This window comes from Chlorocebus sabaeus, chromosome 13 (assembly GCF_047675955.1).
Source record: "Chlorocebus sabaeus isolate Y175 chromosome 13, mChlSab1.0.hap1, whole genome shotgun sequence".
Classification (NCBI taxonomy): domain Eukaryota; kingdom Metazoa; phylum Chordata; class Mammalia; order Primates; family Cercopithecidae; genus Chlorocebus; species Chlorocebus sabaeus.
Genome location: NC_132916.1, coordinates 4,182,011 through 4,196,108, shown reverse-complemented (window position 1 = coordinate 4,196,108; position 14,098 = coordinate 4,182,011). Strand labels below are relative to the sequence as shown.

Below are 14,098 nucleotides of genomic sequence, written 5' to 3'. Positions count from 1 at the left end.
AAAAATCTATTTCCTCCTTTTTGAATATCTATAATACAAGAAATGCAACTCTGGTAATAAACACATAGAGGACTCCACCATACAGAGGCAGGTATATCTGTAATAAATCAGATGCCTGTTAGGTAAGGGTGATGTTTATCTGAAATGCAACAGACAGAGTGAGGTCATATCTTACAAAGGGCTTGAGAAAGACAGAAGTCAAAGATGACTTAAGGAGGAGACATTTTCATTTTGTTTGTCATCTTATGCAATTAAATGGGAAATGAATCCCTTGAAGAATAAACACCTCAAGTACAATGAGCAGGGATGTAACTTCTTGCTGGAGAAACACAGGGAGTCTGTCATCTGGTAAGGATGGAGCTCACCCAGGGAGGCCTGGGGACCCAGGGAGTTATCTTGGGACACGCACAGAATTCTGACCTTCACCACCTCCAAACAATATGCTTTTGAGTAGCTTTGCCGCTTTGTGCCTTAGTTTCATCATTCGTAAATAAAGATGATGATTTATAAAAATAGAATAACACCAGTCCTCCCCTCTTGAGAGACGGCAAAATCGTGCTTAGAATTTTCCTTACTTTTTTCTCCCCTGGGAATCTGAAATCATCCAAATGGAAATCAAATGACATAAATGAATTAGCATATTATGGAAATACAATCTGTTCAAGCTACCAGATTGATTGGAGCTGAGTTTCTGAGTGACTCAGTGCCTTCTAACGAAGCATCTCGGCATAAGAGAGGAAAACAAATAAAGAGGTGCTGAAAATAACATTCTGGGGTTTGGAGCCAGGCGGGCTAACTCTAACGAGGTTCTATTTCAAGATGCTGTCATTGATATCTGTCTATGTGGGTCACTACATACAGCTCTGCATTCCCAGTGCCTCTGCATTGATCCTGTCTTACAGGGCGTGCTCCACTGCTTACAGGAAGGACAGAGGGGGCTTTGACATGTCGCCGAGCTCGGACTGGGCTGCCTGGGCCCATTCCAGCATCTCCTGGCTGCCGCGGGTGCCACAAGAGTGACCCACCACACAGTCCCCGAAAACACACAACACCAGCATAACCATCAGTGACTTGACTTGCTTAAACAGAGAGATCCTGCTGGAATGATTTCATCTTCTCCTTTACAAACAACTGAACACAGCTTCTTTCTTTCCAGGAAGGGAATGCATATCTCCTCTAGGCTGAGAAAGTTGACTTGCAGGGAAAAAATGCTTGAAAACTCATTAGGCATGAAAACCCAGGTGCAGTCCTATCAGAAAAATCATCATTACCGAGAAATATTTCACGCAAGCAGCTCATTCCACGTTGCGGAGAGCGTCCACCAGGACGAGGGAATTCCGCACAGCGAGTCCTCCAGCAGAAGGGCGCATCTGTGTTCTCCATGTAGGCACCGGCCACCTTTAGTCATGAACATGATCACAGGCCTTTCATATTGTAACGGGAGGTATTACAGCTGAACCAGGACATCATTCTTTCTAACCAGGTGGCATCGAACTTCCTCCCCACATCCCTACTCAGTAGATCTAAACAAAACCTCAACCAGGAAAGTCCTAACACAGGTCCAAAGCCAAGCAGTCTTCGTGGAGAAAAGGGCCGAAGGTGGACACAGTTTATACTTCCCGAGACTTTGCCTAGGCCGGCAGCGCTCCGCACGCTCTAACGAGGGGGAGCCTCACATCGGCAATGATGTGGGGCAGGTAGTATCTATTAATACATCCTATCCCACTTTCAGCAGGGGGACACTGAGGCCAGGAGAGGCGCCGCGAGATGGCACAGCTCGCGGGGTTAGAGCTGGACTCGGCTCCAGCATCTGGACTTGGTGCTCCTGGCCCCTGTATCAGGGATTCTCCATGTTGGCAGCACCTGGCGACATCAGCAGAGGCAGCTTTCAAGAATTCTCATGCTCAGACCAACCAACTTACAGTCCCCCAGAGGGAGATTTATAAAATAAATCTTGTGAAAGTCCCCCAGGCCATTCCAGCTTGCAGCTGAGGATGAGAACTACTGCTCCATACAATACAGCCCGTCTCTTAAGATGTGTGACCAGCCCTGTTTGATGAAGAGGAGGCTTGGTTCATTCTTGGTTTCACGGTTGGGAATACGTTTCTTTGCAATACATTCCTTTAAATCAAGTTCCCTTACAATACGAAGCGGGGATATCACCCTTTGGAATTCATTTTATGTGGAAAGCATTATATAGCATTGTTACCTGTAATAACCCCATGTTGAGTCACGAATGTGGAAGCTTTGTCAAGCTAAAGGTATCGAGCACATTGAAGGCATCGAGCACATTGAAGGTGTCCTTAAGTACTGGGGCGACAGGCAGCACCACTGGGTCAGAGGGAGAGGAGCAAGGTTGAGAGCGCACCCCAGCAGCGTAGCCCCCTCGGCAGCTGAGCAGAGGACCTCCCTCAGAAATGACCCGCCACCTCTGTAAAGGAAGGAGGCGGGTGCCCAACGCTCCAAACTTGTTTGAAGATCAAATGCAGCTGTCAGAAGCCATCATCCTCCGAGGTGAGCTGAAAGGAATCCCATGGACAACCCTCACTTCCAGGCACAGGATGACCCGCCCCGGTTTGGAGAAACGAGCTGGAGTTTCAAAACGACTTCTGCAGGTCTCCCGCCCCCTTTCATTTTTCTTTTTCAAAACATTTGACTATTCACGTGCCTGACATCTTCCCCGGACGGCTGCCTGGGCTTTCACTGTTTTGCTGTCAGCACGTGGAGAGCATCCCTGCAGCTGTTACCACGCGTTCCTTCTCTCTCCTTGAGGTTCTTCAGGATGATTAATGATCTCACAAACCAGGGATGTTATGAGGGTGGAGAACGGGTTAGGAGATAGTTGAACAACTTGAGCTAATGGAACGCTGAGGTGTTAGAGCTGAGACAAACTTGGAGGTCCCTTTGTGTCAACTCTCTTCTTTCACAGACGAGGAAGACACAAGAAACTAAGGTTTTGGGCCAGGAAGTGTCCTTGCCCAGGCTAGTTAGTGCCAGGCCTCCTCTCCACATAACTCCACTGCATCACGGTTAGATCCAGGGACCTAATCTACTGTGAAGTATGCAACGTATTATTTGCAAAGCTTTTCTATTTTTCTCTTCAGAAAATAAATTCCAGTGAAATTTTTGGGAAAAAAATCTATTTTTTAGTGATGGATCACTATGGAAAGCTGACACAGTATAAGACGTAAAACAATTAGTTTTAAAGCTGACTTTTAAGGAGCACAAGGAAACAAAAATGTTTCTATTCTTCTGTGTTTATATGGCCTTTTTTTTTTTTTTTTTTTTTTTTGACAGGGTCTTGCTCTGTCACCCAGGCTGGAGTGCAGTGGCACAATCACGGCTCACTGAAGCCTTGAACTCTTGGGCTTAAGCAATCCTCCTACCTCAGCCTCCCAAGTAGCTGGGACTACAGGTGTGTGCCACCATATCCAGTTAATTTTTTGACTTTCAAAATTTTTTGTAGAGATGGGGTCTTAACATGTTGCCTAAGTCTTGAACTCCTGGGCTCAAGCAATTTTCCCACCTCTGCCCCCTAAAGCGCTGGGATTACAGGTGTGACCACCACACCCAGCCACATGGCTCATTTTCATAGTACAAAAATAATTTTAGCTACTCAAGCATATTGTTCCAAAATATTTAAAAAATAACTTTATATCACAAAAAGTTAGATATATTTTATTTCTGTTGAAACCTTGCAGTAATAGAGTATAGGGAAGAAGATGACAGCTAGCCCCAATCCTGTAAGTCAGGCCTTCACTTTGGCATGTTTGCTCGTGGCACAATGTCCATCTTGTGTGTGCACACACCTCACTACTGCTCAAGTCACTCTTACATTTAACAATACCATGATCATTCTGTACACACAGTTTTATATCAAGTCTATTCCATGTAACTGTGGATCACGAGCCATTTCTCAAGGACACCGTGAATTGGATTATAGACAGCCGTGAACACTTGCATCAAGGAGAGTGAAGTCGTTGAGATGGAGAGTTCTGCACTTGAGCTAAGAGGTCAAGGTCCGCCCTGATGGAGTCCAGGTTTGGCGACGACTTAAACAGAGAGCAGCTTCCCACTCCTCCATTCCACTGCATTCCTACAGAGCAGGGTGAGCAGGCACAGATTCCAGCCACACTCCCACTTTGCCTCCCTTTCCTTCGGTGGCAGGAGAGGGTGAGATCAACTTTGAAGGGAAAGAAGGAACCATTACACTTGAAGGAGAAAAGAAGCTCTTCTGGGTCACTTCTGGTGCCCTGGAGAGGTGAACATGGAACCGGCTGATGGACAGTAGGACAGTGTGTGGCCGAGGACAGGCTGGAGAGCTTCCAGCGTCCACCTGTCTTTGTCTTAAACCACAGAAAGATGCCTCATCTGTGTTTGAGAGCAAATCTCAATGCCTTGAAGATGAAAGAGTGGGTTTTAGGAAAGGACTGTATTATCCAGCAGCTGTTCATTTTAAGAATAACAGCTTTTTGGAGATATAATTCACATTCCATACGATTTGCCCATTTAAAGTGTACAATTCAATGATTTTTAGGATATTCACAGAGTTGTGCAACCATCCCTACAGTGGGTTTTAAAGCATTTTAATCACCCCATAAGCAGCTCCAGACCTGTCTGCACTCAGTTCTCACCTCTCTCACCCCCCAGCCTAGGAAGCCACTCATCTACTGTCTGTTTCTAGAGTCTGCCTCTTCTGGACGGTCATATGAGTGGAATCTTAACCTGTGCAGCTTGGTGCCTGGCTGTTCTCGCTGAGCGCACTCTTCCCAGGCTTCACTCGTGTTGGCGCGTGCACCAGTACTTTATTTCTTTCTATTGCCCAATATAATTCCGTTGAATAGACAGACACTTTATTTTTCCATTTCCCAGATAGTGGACATTTGAGCTCTTTCTCTTTTTTGGCTACTGTGAATTGGCTGGTGCTGCCATGAACATTCCTGTGCTAGTTTCTGTGTAGACAGCTGTGTTCATTTCTCTTGGTGAACCACCTAGCAGTGGACCAGTGAGGTCGCATGGTAATCTCTGGTCAACCTTTCGAGAAACTGCAAGAACAGTTCACTGTGTTGGCATTCAGATGATCCTGCACTAACAAATGTCTAATTTAACTTCCTATTTTGAAGAGGTAACTGTTACTGAAGAGATTATTTTATTAAAAGTTAGAGTTACAAGGTCAAAACCTGCTTTGTTTTCTGTATATTTTCTCATCAACACAGAACAATTATTGAATATTTTTTGAGAATCTTGAAATATTTGATAATGTTCAAATGACAGTTTTAGAAATATTGTTATACCTAAAATAAAAAAAAGTTCACTCTATGAACTCCCATTCACAATTGCTTCAAAGAGAATAAAATGCCTAGGAATCCAGCTTACAAGGGATATGAAGGACGTCTTTCAGGAGAACTACAAACCACTGCTCAACGAAATAAAAGAGGACAGAAACAAATGGAAGAATATTCCATGCTCATGGATAGGAAGAATCAGTATCGTGAAAATGGCCATACTGCCCAAGGTAATTTAAAGATTCAATGCCATCCCCATCAAGCTACCAATGACTTTCTTCACAGAACTGGAAAAAACTACTTTAAAGTTCATATGGAACCAAAAAAGAGCCTGCATTGCCAAGACAATCCTAAGCAAAAAGAACAAAACTGGAGGCATCATGCTACCTGACTTCAAACTATACTACAAGGCTACAGTAACCAAAACAGCATGGTACTGGTACCAAAACAGAGATACAGACCAATGGAACAGAACAGAGCCCTCAGAAATAATGCCACACATCTACAACCATCAGATCTTTGACAAACCTAACAAAAATAAGAAATGGGGAAAGGAGTCCCTATTTAATAAATGGTGCTGGGAAAACTGGCTAGCCATATGTAGAAAGCTGAAACTGGATCCCTTCCTTACACCTTATACAAAAATTAATTCAAGATGGATTAGAGACTTAAATGTTAGACCTAAAACCATAAAAATCCTAGAAGAAAACCTAGGCAATACCATTCAGGACAAAGGCATGGGCAAGGACTTCATGACTAAAACACCAAATGCAATAGCAACAAAAGCCAAAATTGACAAATGGGATCTAATTAAACTAATGAGCTTCTGCACAGAAAAAGAAACTACCATCAGGGTGGACAGGCAACCTACAGAATGGGAGAAAATTTTTACAATCTGCCCATCTGACAAAGGGCTAATGTCCAGAATCTACAAAGAACTTAAACAAATTTCCAAGAAAAAAACAAACAACCCCATCAAAAAGTGGGCGAAGGATATGAACAGACACTTCTCAAAAGAAGACATTTATGCAGCCAACACATGAAAAAATGCTCATCATCACTGGCCATCAGAGAAATGCAAATCAAAACCACAATGAGATACCATCCCACAGTAGTTAGAATGACAATCATTAAAAAGTCAGGAAACAACAGGTGCTGGAGAGGATGTGCAGAAGTAGGAACACTTTTACACTGTTGGTGGGACTGCAAACTAGTTTAACCATTGTGGAAGACAGTGTTGTGATTTCTCAAGGATCTAGAACTAGAAATACCATTTGACCCAGCCATCCCATTACTGGGTATATACCCAAAGGATTATAAATCATGCTGCTATAAAGACACATGCACACATACGTTTACTGCGGCACTATTCACAATAGCAAAGACTTGGAACCAATCCAAATGTCCATCAATGATAGACTGGATTAAGAAAATGTGGCACATACACACCATGGAATACTATGCAGCCATAAAAATGGATGAGTTCATCTCCTTTGTACGGACATGGATGAAGCTGGAAACCATCATTCTGTGCAAACTATCCCAAGGACAGAAAACCAAACACCACATGTTCTCACTTATAGGTGGGAATTGAACAATGAGAATACTTGGACACAGGATGGGGAACATCACACACTGGGGCCTGTCATGGGGTGGGGGAGCGGGGAGGGATAGCATTAGGAAATATACCTAATGTAAATGACGAGTTAATGGGTGCAGCACACCAACATGGCACATGTATACATATGTAACGAACCTGCAGGTTGTGCACATGTATATTTCAACTTGAAGTATATAACAAAAAAGTTCACTCTAAAAAGCATGGGTTAAATTATGTGACAATTGATAACACTGAGCTAAAAACTCAAGTGCCTCTAATAAACTAGAATGTCCCACCTAAGACTTTTGTGTACATAAGAATTACTGGGACATCTTGTTTGACAAGTCATATATCTAGGCCTTGTTTCTAAGAGATGATGATTCAATAGGTCAGGAGTGGGGCCTGGATCTGGGTCTGTATTTATAACAGTCTCCTCCCCACCCCCAAACACACAGACAATTCTAATCAGGTCTAGCCAAAGTGGTCAACTTCTGCATTTTCTTACCATTGGTTGTGTTGATAAATGTCTACCAGATTTCTCTCCCCCATAGAAAATTTCACCTTAAGTCCCACGGACCTTCAAACTCACTTGGAAGAGTTCTTTTCCTCCTTTGTATACCTAAGTGGTTTAAAGTCTGTACATATGTGGTCTATGCATTTTTTGTCCTTATTGTTGGTGACAGGTCCTTTCCAACATATATCTCATTTCCTCAGCTAGACGGCAAGTGACTTGAAGGCAAAGAATGACATATTTGTACTGCTCGGGCACTGTTGCAAGACCTGATAATTCAAGTGCTGCCTTGACATCTCTGAGCCTCACGGGGCCCCAAGGCCTCTGCCTGAGCTCCCTGCTCTACCAAGTGTGCCCCCGCCCAGAGAGAATGGCTCCCTGCCCTGCTGGTTTCCCTATTAGCTGAACCAGCTGCCCCTATCCAGCACCCACCCTAAAAGGCTTCAGTTCCCTGCCAGCCCACAGAATCATTCCAATAAGCCAGCCACACCTTCTGCAGGAACCAGGGGCCAGGTGACCGTCCTGTTCCTAGGAAGGCTGTCTCTCACGGTCTTGGCACCTAAGTGCAGCCCCCGTGGGGCCCTGTGTGGCACGGGGTGCCCTCCTCCCCAGGGGTCAAGTTTATGTAACTAATAAGCTGCTGTCAGTTCATCTGTCCAGTGCCCGGTGTTGTGTGTTCAATCATCTTGTGCTGTTTAGGGCAGAAGGAAGTTCCCTGTCTCACCAACGGAGTGAATAGGAGGTGACAGGTGCCCAGCTAGTGATGGGCTCAATGACTGTGAGCCTGGAATGGAGATGTTGGATCACATCCTGACTCTAATGCTGCACTCGGTGCTCATCCCTCACTTGCAGGATGGGCGTGCAGAGGAGCTGGGCAGACATCGGTGTTTCTCATGCCCAGTCACTGGGTCAACAAAGGAAAACAACCCAACCCAACCATGAGTCACGTTGTATTTAAAAGCAAGTGAGGCCGTTGGCCTTTCAGTATCGAGCCTGGTTTTTCAGTCCCCATCCAGCCCAACGGCCTGCTCGCAGCCTGCTGCTCTGCTTTCCAAATGCCGCTCCACGGCAGAGCATATGTGGGAGAATGGTATTTATGCAATATGGCTCTTCTCTGACAATTGTGGAAACTCTGCAAGGATATTTGAAATATTCATGGAAATGTTTATACTGTTTATTATCAATCAGAGACATCAATCAGAGTGCTCCTTTAGAGACATCTTCAGAAATCGTGAACATTAAATGGAACGAATATTTCCTCAAATAACGGAGTAGAAATTGCAGTTACCTGTCCTCAGAAGCAGCTGACCCTGCTGAAGCCCTTACCTTTTAGGGTGGCTTTCTTAAGGACCTTCATGGCATAGAGCTGCCCAGCATCGGACCCCTTCACCTTCCTCACCAGGAACACCTTAGCAGGAGAAAACGGAATATCAGAAACCCGGAAGACTTCAAACTTGCTTTCCTTATTGGATTTGACAAGGGGATACACAAGGAAGTTTAGAGCATTTTCAACAAAACAAGTACACTGTAGAAAATGTAAAATTTTCTCCAACATCGAGGCTGCCGGAAAACGCTCAAGTTCCTATAGCTCTGCAGTGAACATCACTGTGTGTCTGTATGAAGAAGCGTCACTTGTTTTCGGTATTGGTAACTTTGCATTTTATATCAGAAATACTACCACCCCTTATTTTGAAGACTAGCTGTTTGAAAAAGCAAACAGGAGTTTTAAGGGAGATCCTTTGGTTTCAGTATCCCTCTGTAAATCCCTACTGAGACACGGCGCTGAAAGGTATTACCAATCACACAAAACAGGCTCTATGCGATTTTCAAGAAAAGCTACTTTCTCTTACTTGAACTGTCTTCACCCAAATTTTAGCTGTGAGTAGCTTAAGAGTTCCTTTCTAACTGGCTCTTAAATATACTTATGGATATTTGACAATACTTTCTGAAATACATTTTGACGTGTATCACTGAGAAAAACAACAAAAAAAGGTAATTGAGAGCTTGAGTTTAAATTTGTATTAGTGATTTTTGAACAAACTTAGTAAACAAAACTGGAGTTCCTTTGTATAAAAAAAAAATCTTGCATGCAAATTAAGAAAATAGTACTTGATTTTCCTAAAAGGGTTTTCCAATAGATGCAAACATCTGCTTGCATGATGGAGACGACACAGGCACAGGGCGCACTGGTGTGGCTGCCCACGCAGTGTGGCTGGAGGGCCGAGGTGGGCTGGCTCCTTCCCAAAACACCTCCTTTACTAAGCCTCAAAAAGCCAGAAAGACCGGCCACTCTAGATGCCTTTGAGATGTGCTAGTTCCGTGGAAACTCTAGGTGGCCCAAGTGAGCATCCGTGTGGAGCAGCAGCCTCACCTGCCGTGGGCAGAGCGATGTGCCCAGGACCTTTGCACTCTTGGCTCCCCCACAGACTGGAGGGGCAATGTCTAGACACTGAATGCAGGGGGCTGTAGGAGCAGAGGCTGCTGGGGCAGCCAAACTGGAGGGAGACCAACCAGCGTCAATTCTGCAGGCACAGATAAAGAGGGACCGGGAAGACACAAGGTCCCAGCACAGGCACGAGGATTCACGGAGTTGCTGTATGAGTGTCACGTTCTCACCATGTGCCCCTGAAGTGACTCCTGACCTCACTGCTGCCCTGCCATCCGTCTGGATCACCATCATTACTGAATCACAGTCCCTCCCCAGGCAGGGAATCTTCTAGACAATGTCCATGGGAAAGCACCCCTACCCAGGGTGCAGGACAGTACAGCATCATCCTGTGCGATGAAATGTTGCCTCTCAGACCCAATTAGGTCCCAGAAAGTCACAGGCACACCCTCTTCTCCCGGGTTGTGGACTATACCGTCAACAGTTAATATTCATCTCTGGGAGATGTAGTGTGTGTGTGTGTGTGTGTGTGTGTGTGTGTGTGTGTGTGTGTGTCTCCCCAAAGCTGGATAAACAAGCTTGTGATGCAGACCTGGGGCGATAGCTGGGGCGACACTCTCACACGCACTGTGGTGGGAGACACAGGCACAAGCCCTTCTCGGGGTTTGGAGTCCCATGGCTGTTGCTGGCACACCCGCTGTAGCCCTGGAAGTTACTGCACATGGAAGTACTCTGCTCATGGTGCTCCCTCTGTGCAGTGGGCGAGCTTCCTGACAGGCAGGTAGAGATGTGAAGGCAGTGGTCTGAGGACAGGAGTTTTGCAGAGATGAAAACATTATTGCTTAACTCTTGAGATCTTCTGTTTTGAATCATGGGAAAGTCACACGCCATGCAGTTTTAGCTTCCATCTGATGCAACTCCTTTCATTTCTCCAGCCCGTCGGTGTGCCTGATGTCCCTAGGTTGACTTGGTCAGTGGTGCTGTGGAGATTGGGACCAGCCAGGACAGTGCAGGGAGGGGGCAGGCGCAGCCCACGAGTCCAGGAGCTGGGCAAGGCTGCGTGAGCATCCCGGTACTGGAGAGGCCACACTGGCAGAGAGGAACCTGGGTCCCAAAAAAGACCGGGGGCAGGGAGGTGGAACAAGGGACAGTTGTGTTTGTGGCAGGGACGCCACATTTTTTCCGGCATCCTGCAGGTAAGTCGGGCAGTGACATCAGCGAGGGCAGGAGTGTACCTTCCTGGCCTAGGCAACGAAGAGCAGGTGCAAAACGTCGCAGCTGCCACTCCCTGCCGTGGCAACTGTGGACACCTAGTGTGGGACAAACTGGGCAACCTGGTCACTGAGTCACTGTGTGGAAGATGGAAGCCATGGGCGGTTGCTCCAGCCCATGGTGGACTTTGGTTGGGTGACAGATAAATCTATCCATTCCATTACGGCAAAGCTGACACGTTAGCTCCCAAAATGAGGCATTCTTATAATCAGAAAACAAAGGGCCAGGTTCAGCGGCTCACATCTGTAATCCCAGCACATTGGGAGGCTGAGGCAGAAGGATCTCTTGAGGTCAGGAATTTGCAACCACCCTGGGCAGGATAGCAAAACCCCATGTGTAGTAAAAATAAAAATAAAAACTAGTTGGGTGTGGTGGTGCATGCCTGTAGGCCCAGCTATTCGGGTGGCTGAGGCGGGAGGATCACTTGAGCCCAAGAGTTCGCAAACAACAAGCTCCTTCTTTCAAAAAGGGAGAACTTGGAAGAAAAAGGAAGCAAGGTACATGAAGGATTTGTGTTTGGATGGTCTGGCCTTTGGAATATCCTGAATAGGTCTGTACTTTCTATACCTCTGCACTCAACCCCTCACCCATAAGAAGTATGACTGTAGAAACTCAAAGAGCAAAGGAAGCTCCATTCCACTCAAGTCTGAACTGAAGACCAAGTCCGCATGGGGCAGCTGCCAGTTAAGATTTGGTTTAAATGATGTCAAATTTTGCATAGGTCTTGACACATGAAACCTTTCTCTCTTGTATGTTAGGCCTTAAAGACGAGATGACTGATGGTAGAAGAGAGAATTCTACTTTTGTTTTTTAAAAGAACGGGAAAAACTCCATCCTACCAGTATCTGCCAAGCTTCTCTGTGGCGCCAGCTACTGCAAATTCCTGCAGCAGGTGCTGCCCAGCTCACAAGCAGAGGACCCGGCAGAGGGGAACGGCACCTTGAAACGAGCAGCAAAATACAGCAAAAAATGCAAAAATGATATCGGTAATGAGTGCGGCAACTTGCTGGTCTGCGACTGGGATCTTGACCCTTGGGCGCCGTGCAGTTCCCTCTCCCTCTCTGCTGTCATTCTTGTCACTGAAGATCAATTTTAATGTAGTGGAAAAAGTTCCCAAACAACATTGTAACCTTGAGCTAACGCAGGCACTGGGTCTTTAATACTTAACCCAGTGGGCGCTGTGTGTGCCCCCTCATTTCATTTTTAGAACTGCCTCTCCAGCAGCTTGCTGTGCTGCATTGCAAAGGCTCTGCGAGAACCGCCACCTGGCAATAGGTGTGATGTCACTCAGAACTGCCTCACGATGTCATGGATCACCGTGATCTGCTGATTCTCTCAGCAGAATTCTCAGCTCTCTCTCAGAACTGGAAGGTTGCTGTTGGGCTGCAAGATCCTTCGAGCAGGAGCCAAATGCCCGCGTGCACTTCCCGGGAGGTTTGGGTAACAACTGCCCCCAAAAGGAAGACATTTAAAGACCTGTTCTTATCATGCTACTAGCAAAGTCATAGAAAGCAAGGATTTTTTTTTAAACTTTGGTTTGGTTCCTTTTTAGAATGCAGGAATCATAATCTACAGTTCATTCTCCAGAATATTTTAAAGGAAAAGAGGTTTCCTATCCTACCCCTGGCATTTATGCAAATAAGGAGCAGGTGAGGAGGTGGGACCAGGGCAAAGCCACTTTCCCAACCCGGGGGTGGTTCCCACACCTCCCTCCTCTAAGCTCGCAGGGAACATTGGGTCTGCATCCCTCATTTCAACACTGAACAAGCTTCACCATCTTTCATTGCTTTCCTGATTCAAGCTTTAAATTGCTTTTCATTTTGAGGATAAGGCTCTTTTCTGTGCTTTTCTCTGGTCCCAAGCACCACTCATGGACCTGCTCTCTAGATAGCAATGAAATCATGATGGCTTCGCCTTGCAGGACTGAGCTCAGAGCTCAGAGACGCCTCCCTGCTGGTGGTGAGTGCGGCTTCTGCCACAGGAACAAGCTTATTACAGCTGACCAGGCAAAGAGCAGTGACTTCGGAGAGCCTAAGCGGCTCACAGAGGCAGGCAACGGGACAAGTCACACGGATGGCTCCTGGCGCAGTTGGAAGTCAGGAGCTGGCACCAGTGCAAAAGTCTAAAGGGAAGAAACTGCCTGTCATCCATTTCTGCATCTCCAATGTCATCATTAAATAAGAGAGAAAGAATGGAGTGGCTCAGTGACAGGCGACTATGAGCCCCGTTGAAGGACTCGGCTCCCAGGCCAGGCCTGCCCTGGGACGTCACGTCCAGATTCACGCCAGGTCTTTGCTCTTTGGAGCGGAGGCGGGAGGTGGACACCTGAGGAACAGGTGCTTTCTGCAGAATGAGAAAATTTAGTGTTGTCCTTCTGTCCCTGGTAGGTGCAAAAGGGAAGACGACTCTTGCATAAGGTTGTGTTATTTGCATGTAGAGAGGAGGAATACAGTAACATGGGGCATTAGAACACACAGCTTCTCCCCCTCTTGTCATCAGTTCTGCTTAAATTTAAAAAACTCACCACAAACAAATCGACGTGGACAAATACAATTTGTATCTGTGACTCTCTAGTGACTGATATTAGCTCCAACCTGGAAATGTCTGAGCAACGCTTTCGAGAATATCTCTTCTTTCCAGAATCCAGCTCACATCAATCCATGGAGCAGACCTAAGCTTCCCTTGCCACGCCAGCCCCAGCCTGGACCTGCTGCCCTGCCCCTCACACCAGCTCTGAACAGGCGTTACCGGAGTTGGCCCATTCCGTAATCCCTGGACATCAGACACCCATGGGTGCTGCCACTATCTCATCCTTCTCTTTCCCCTACCTACTACCGTTCTTGAAACTTTACTTTTTATTCCTCATATAATAAAGACACAAGTAAAGATAAAATTAGAAGTGGTGAAAAGGCTGGAAAAGAAAGGGACAGAGTGTTATGAACATTATCATTCCAACGGGATTCTGCCAAACACCATGATTTCACTTGTTTTCCAAAACATGTTTTTTTAAAGCAAAATTAAAATTCAAAATTTGAAATCCGAAC

At 45.9% G+C, this 14,098-nt stretch overlaps 1 protein-coding gene across 6 annotated transcripts in view; it reads right to left on the bottom strand.

The window, feature by feature from the left end:
• RPS6KA2 (ribosomal protein S6 kinase A2) overlaps positions 1-14,098 on the bottom strand; it is a 452,505-nt gene that overhangs the window by 109,006 nt on the left and 329,401 nt on the right. For all 6 annotated transcript variants that reach the window (XM_008007794.3, XM_008007793.3, XM_073022282.1 and 3 more), the window contains one exon: positions 8,723-8,804. In XM_008007794.3, coding sequence (XP_008005985.2) covers positions 8,723-8,804 — 82 coding nt within the window. The remainder of the gene's footprint in view (positions 1-8,722; positions 8,805-14,098) is intronic.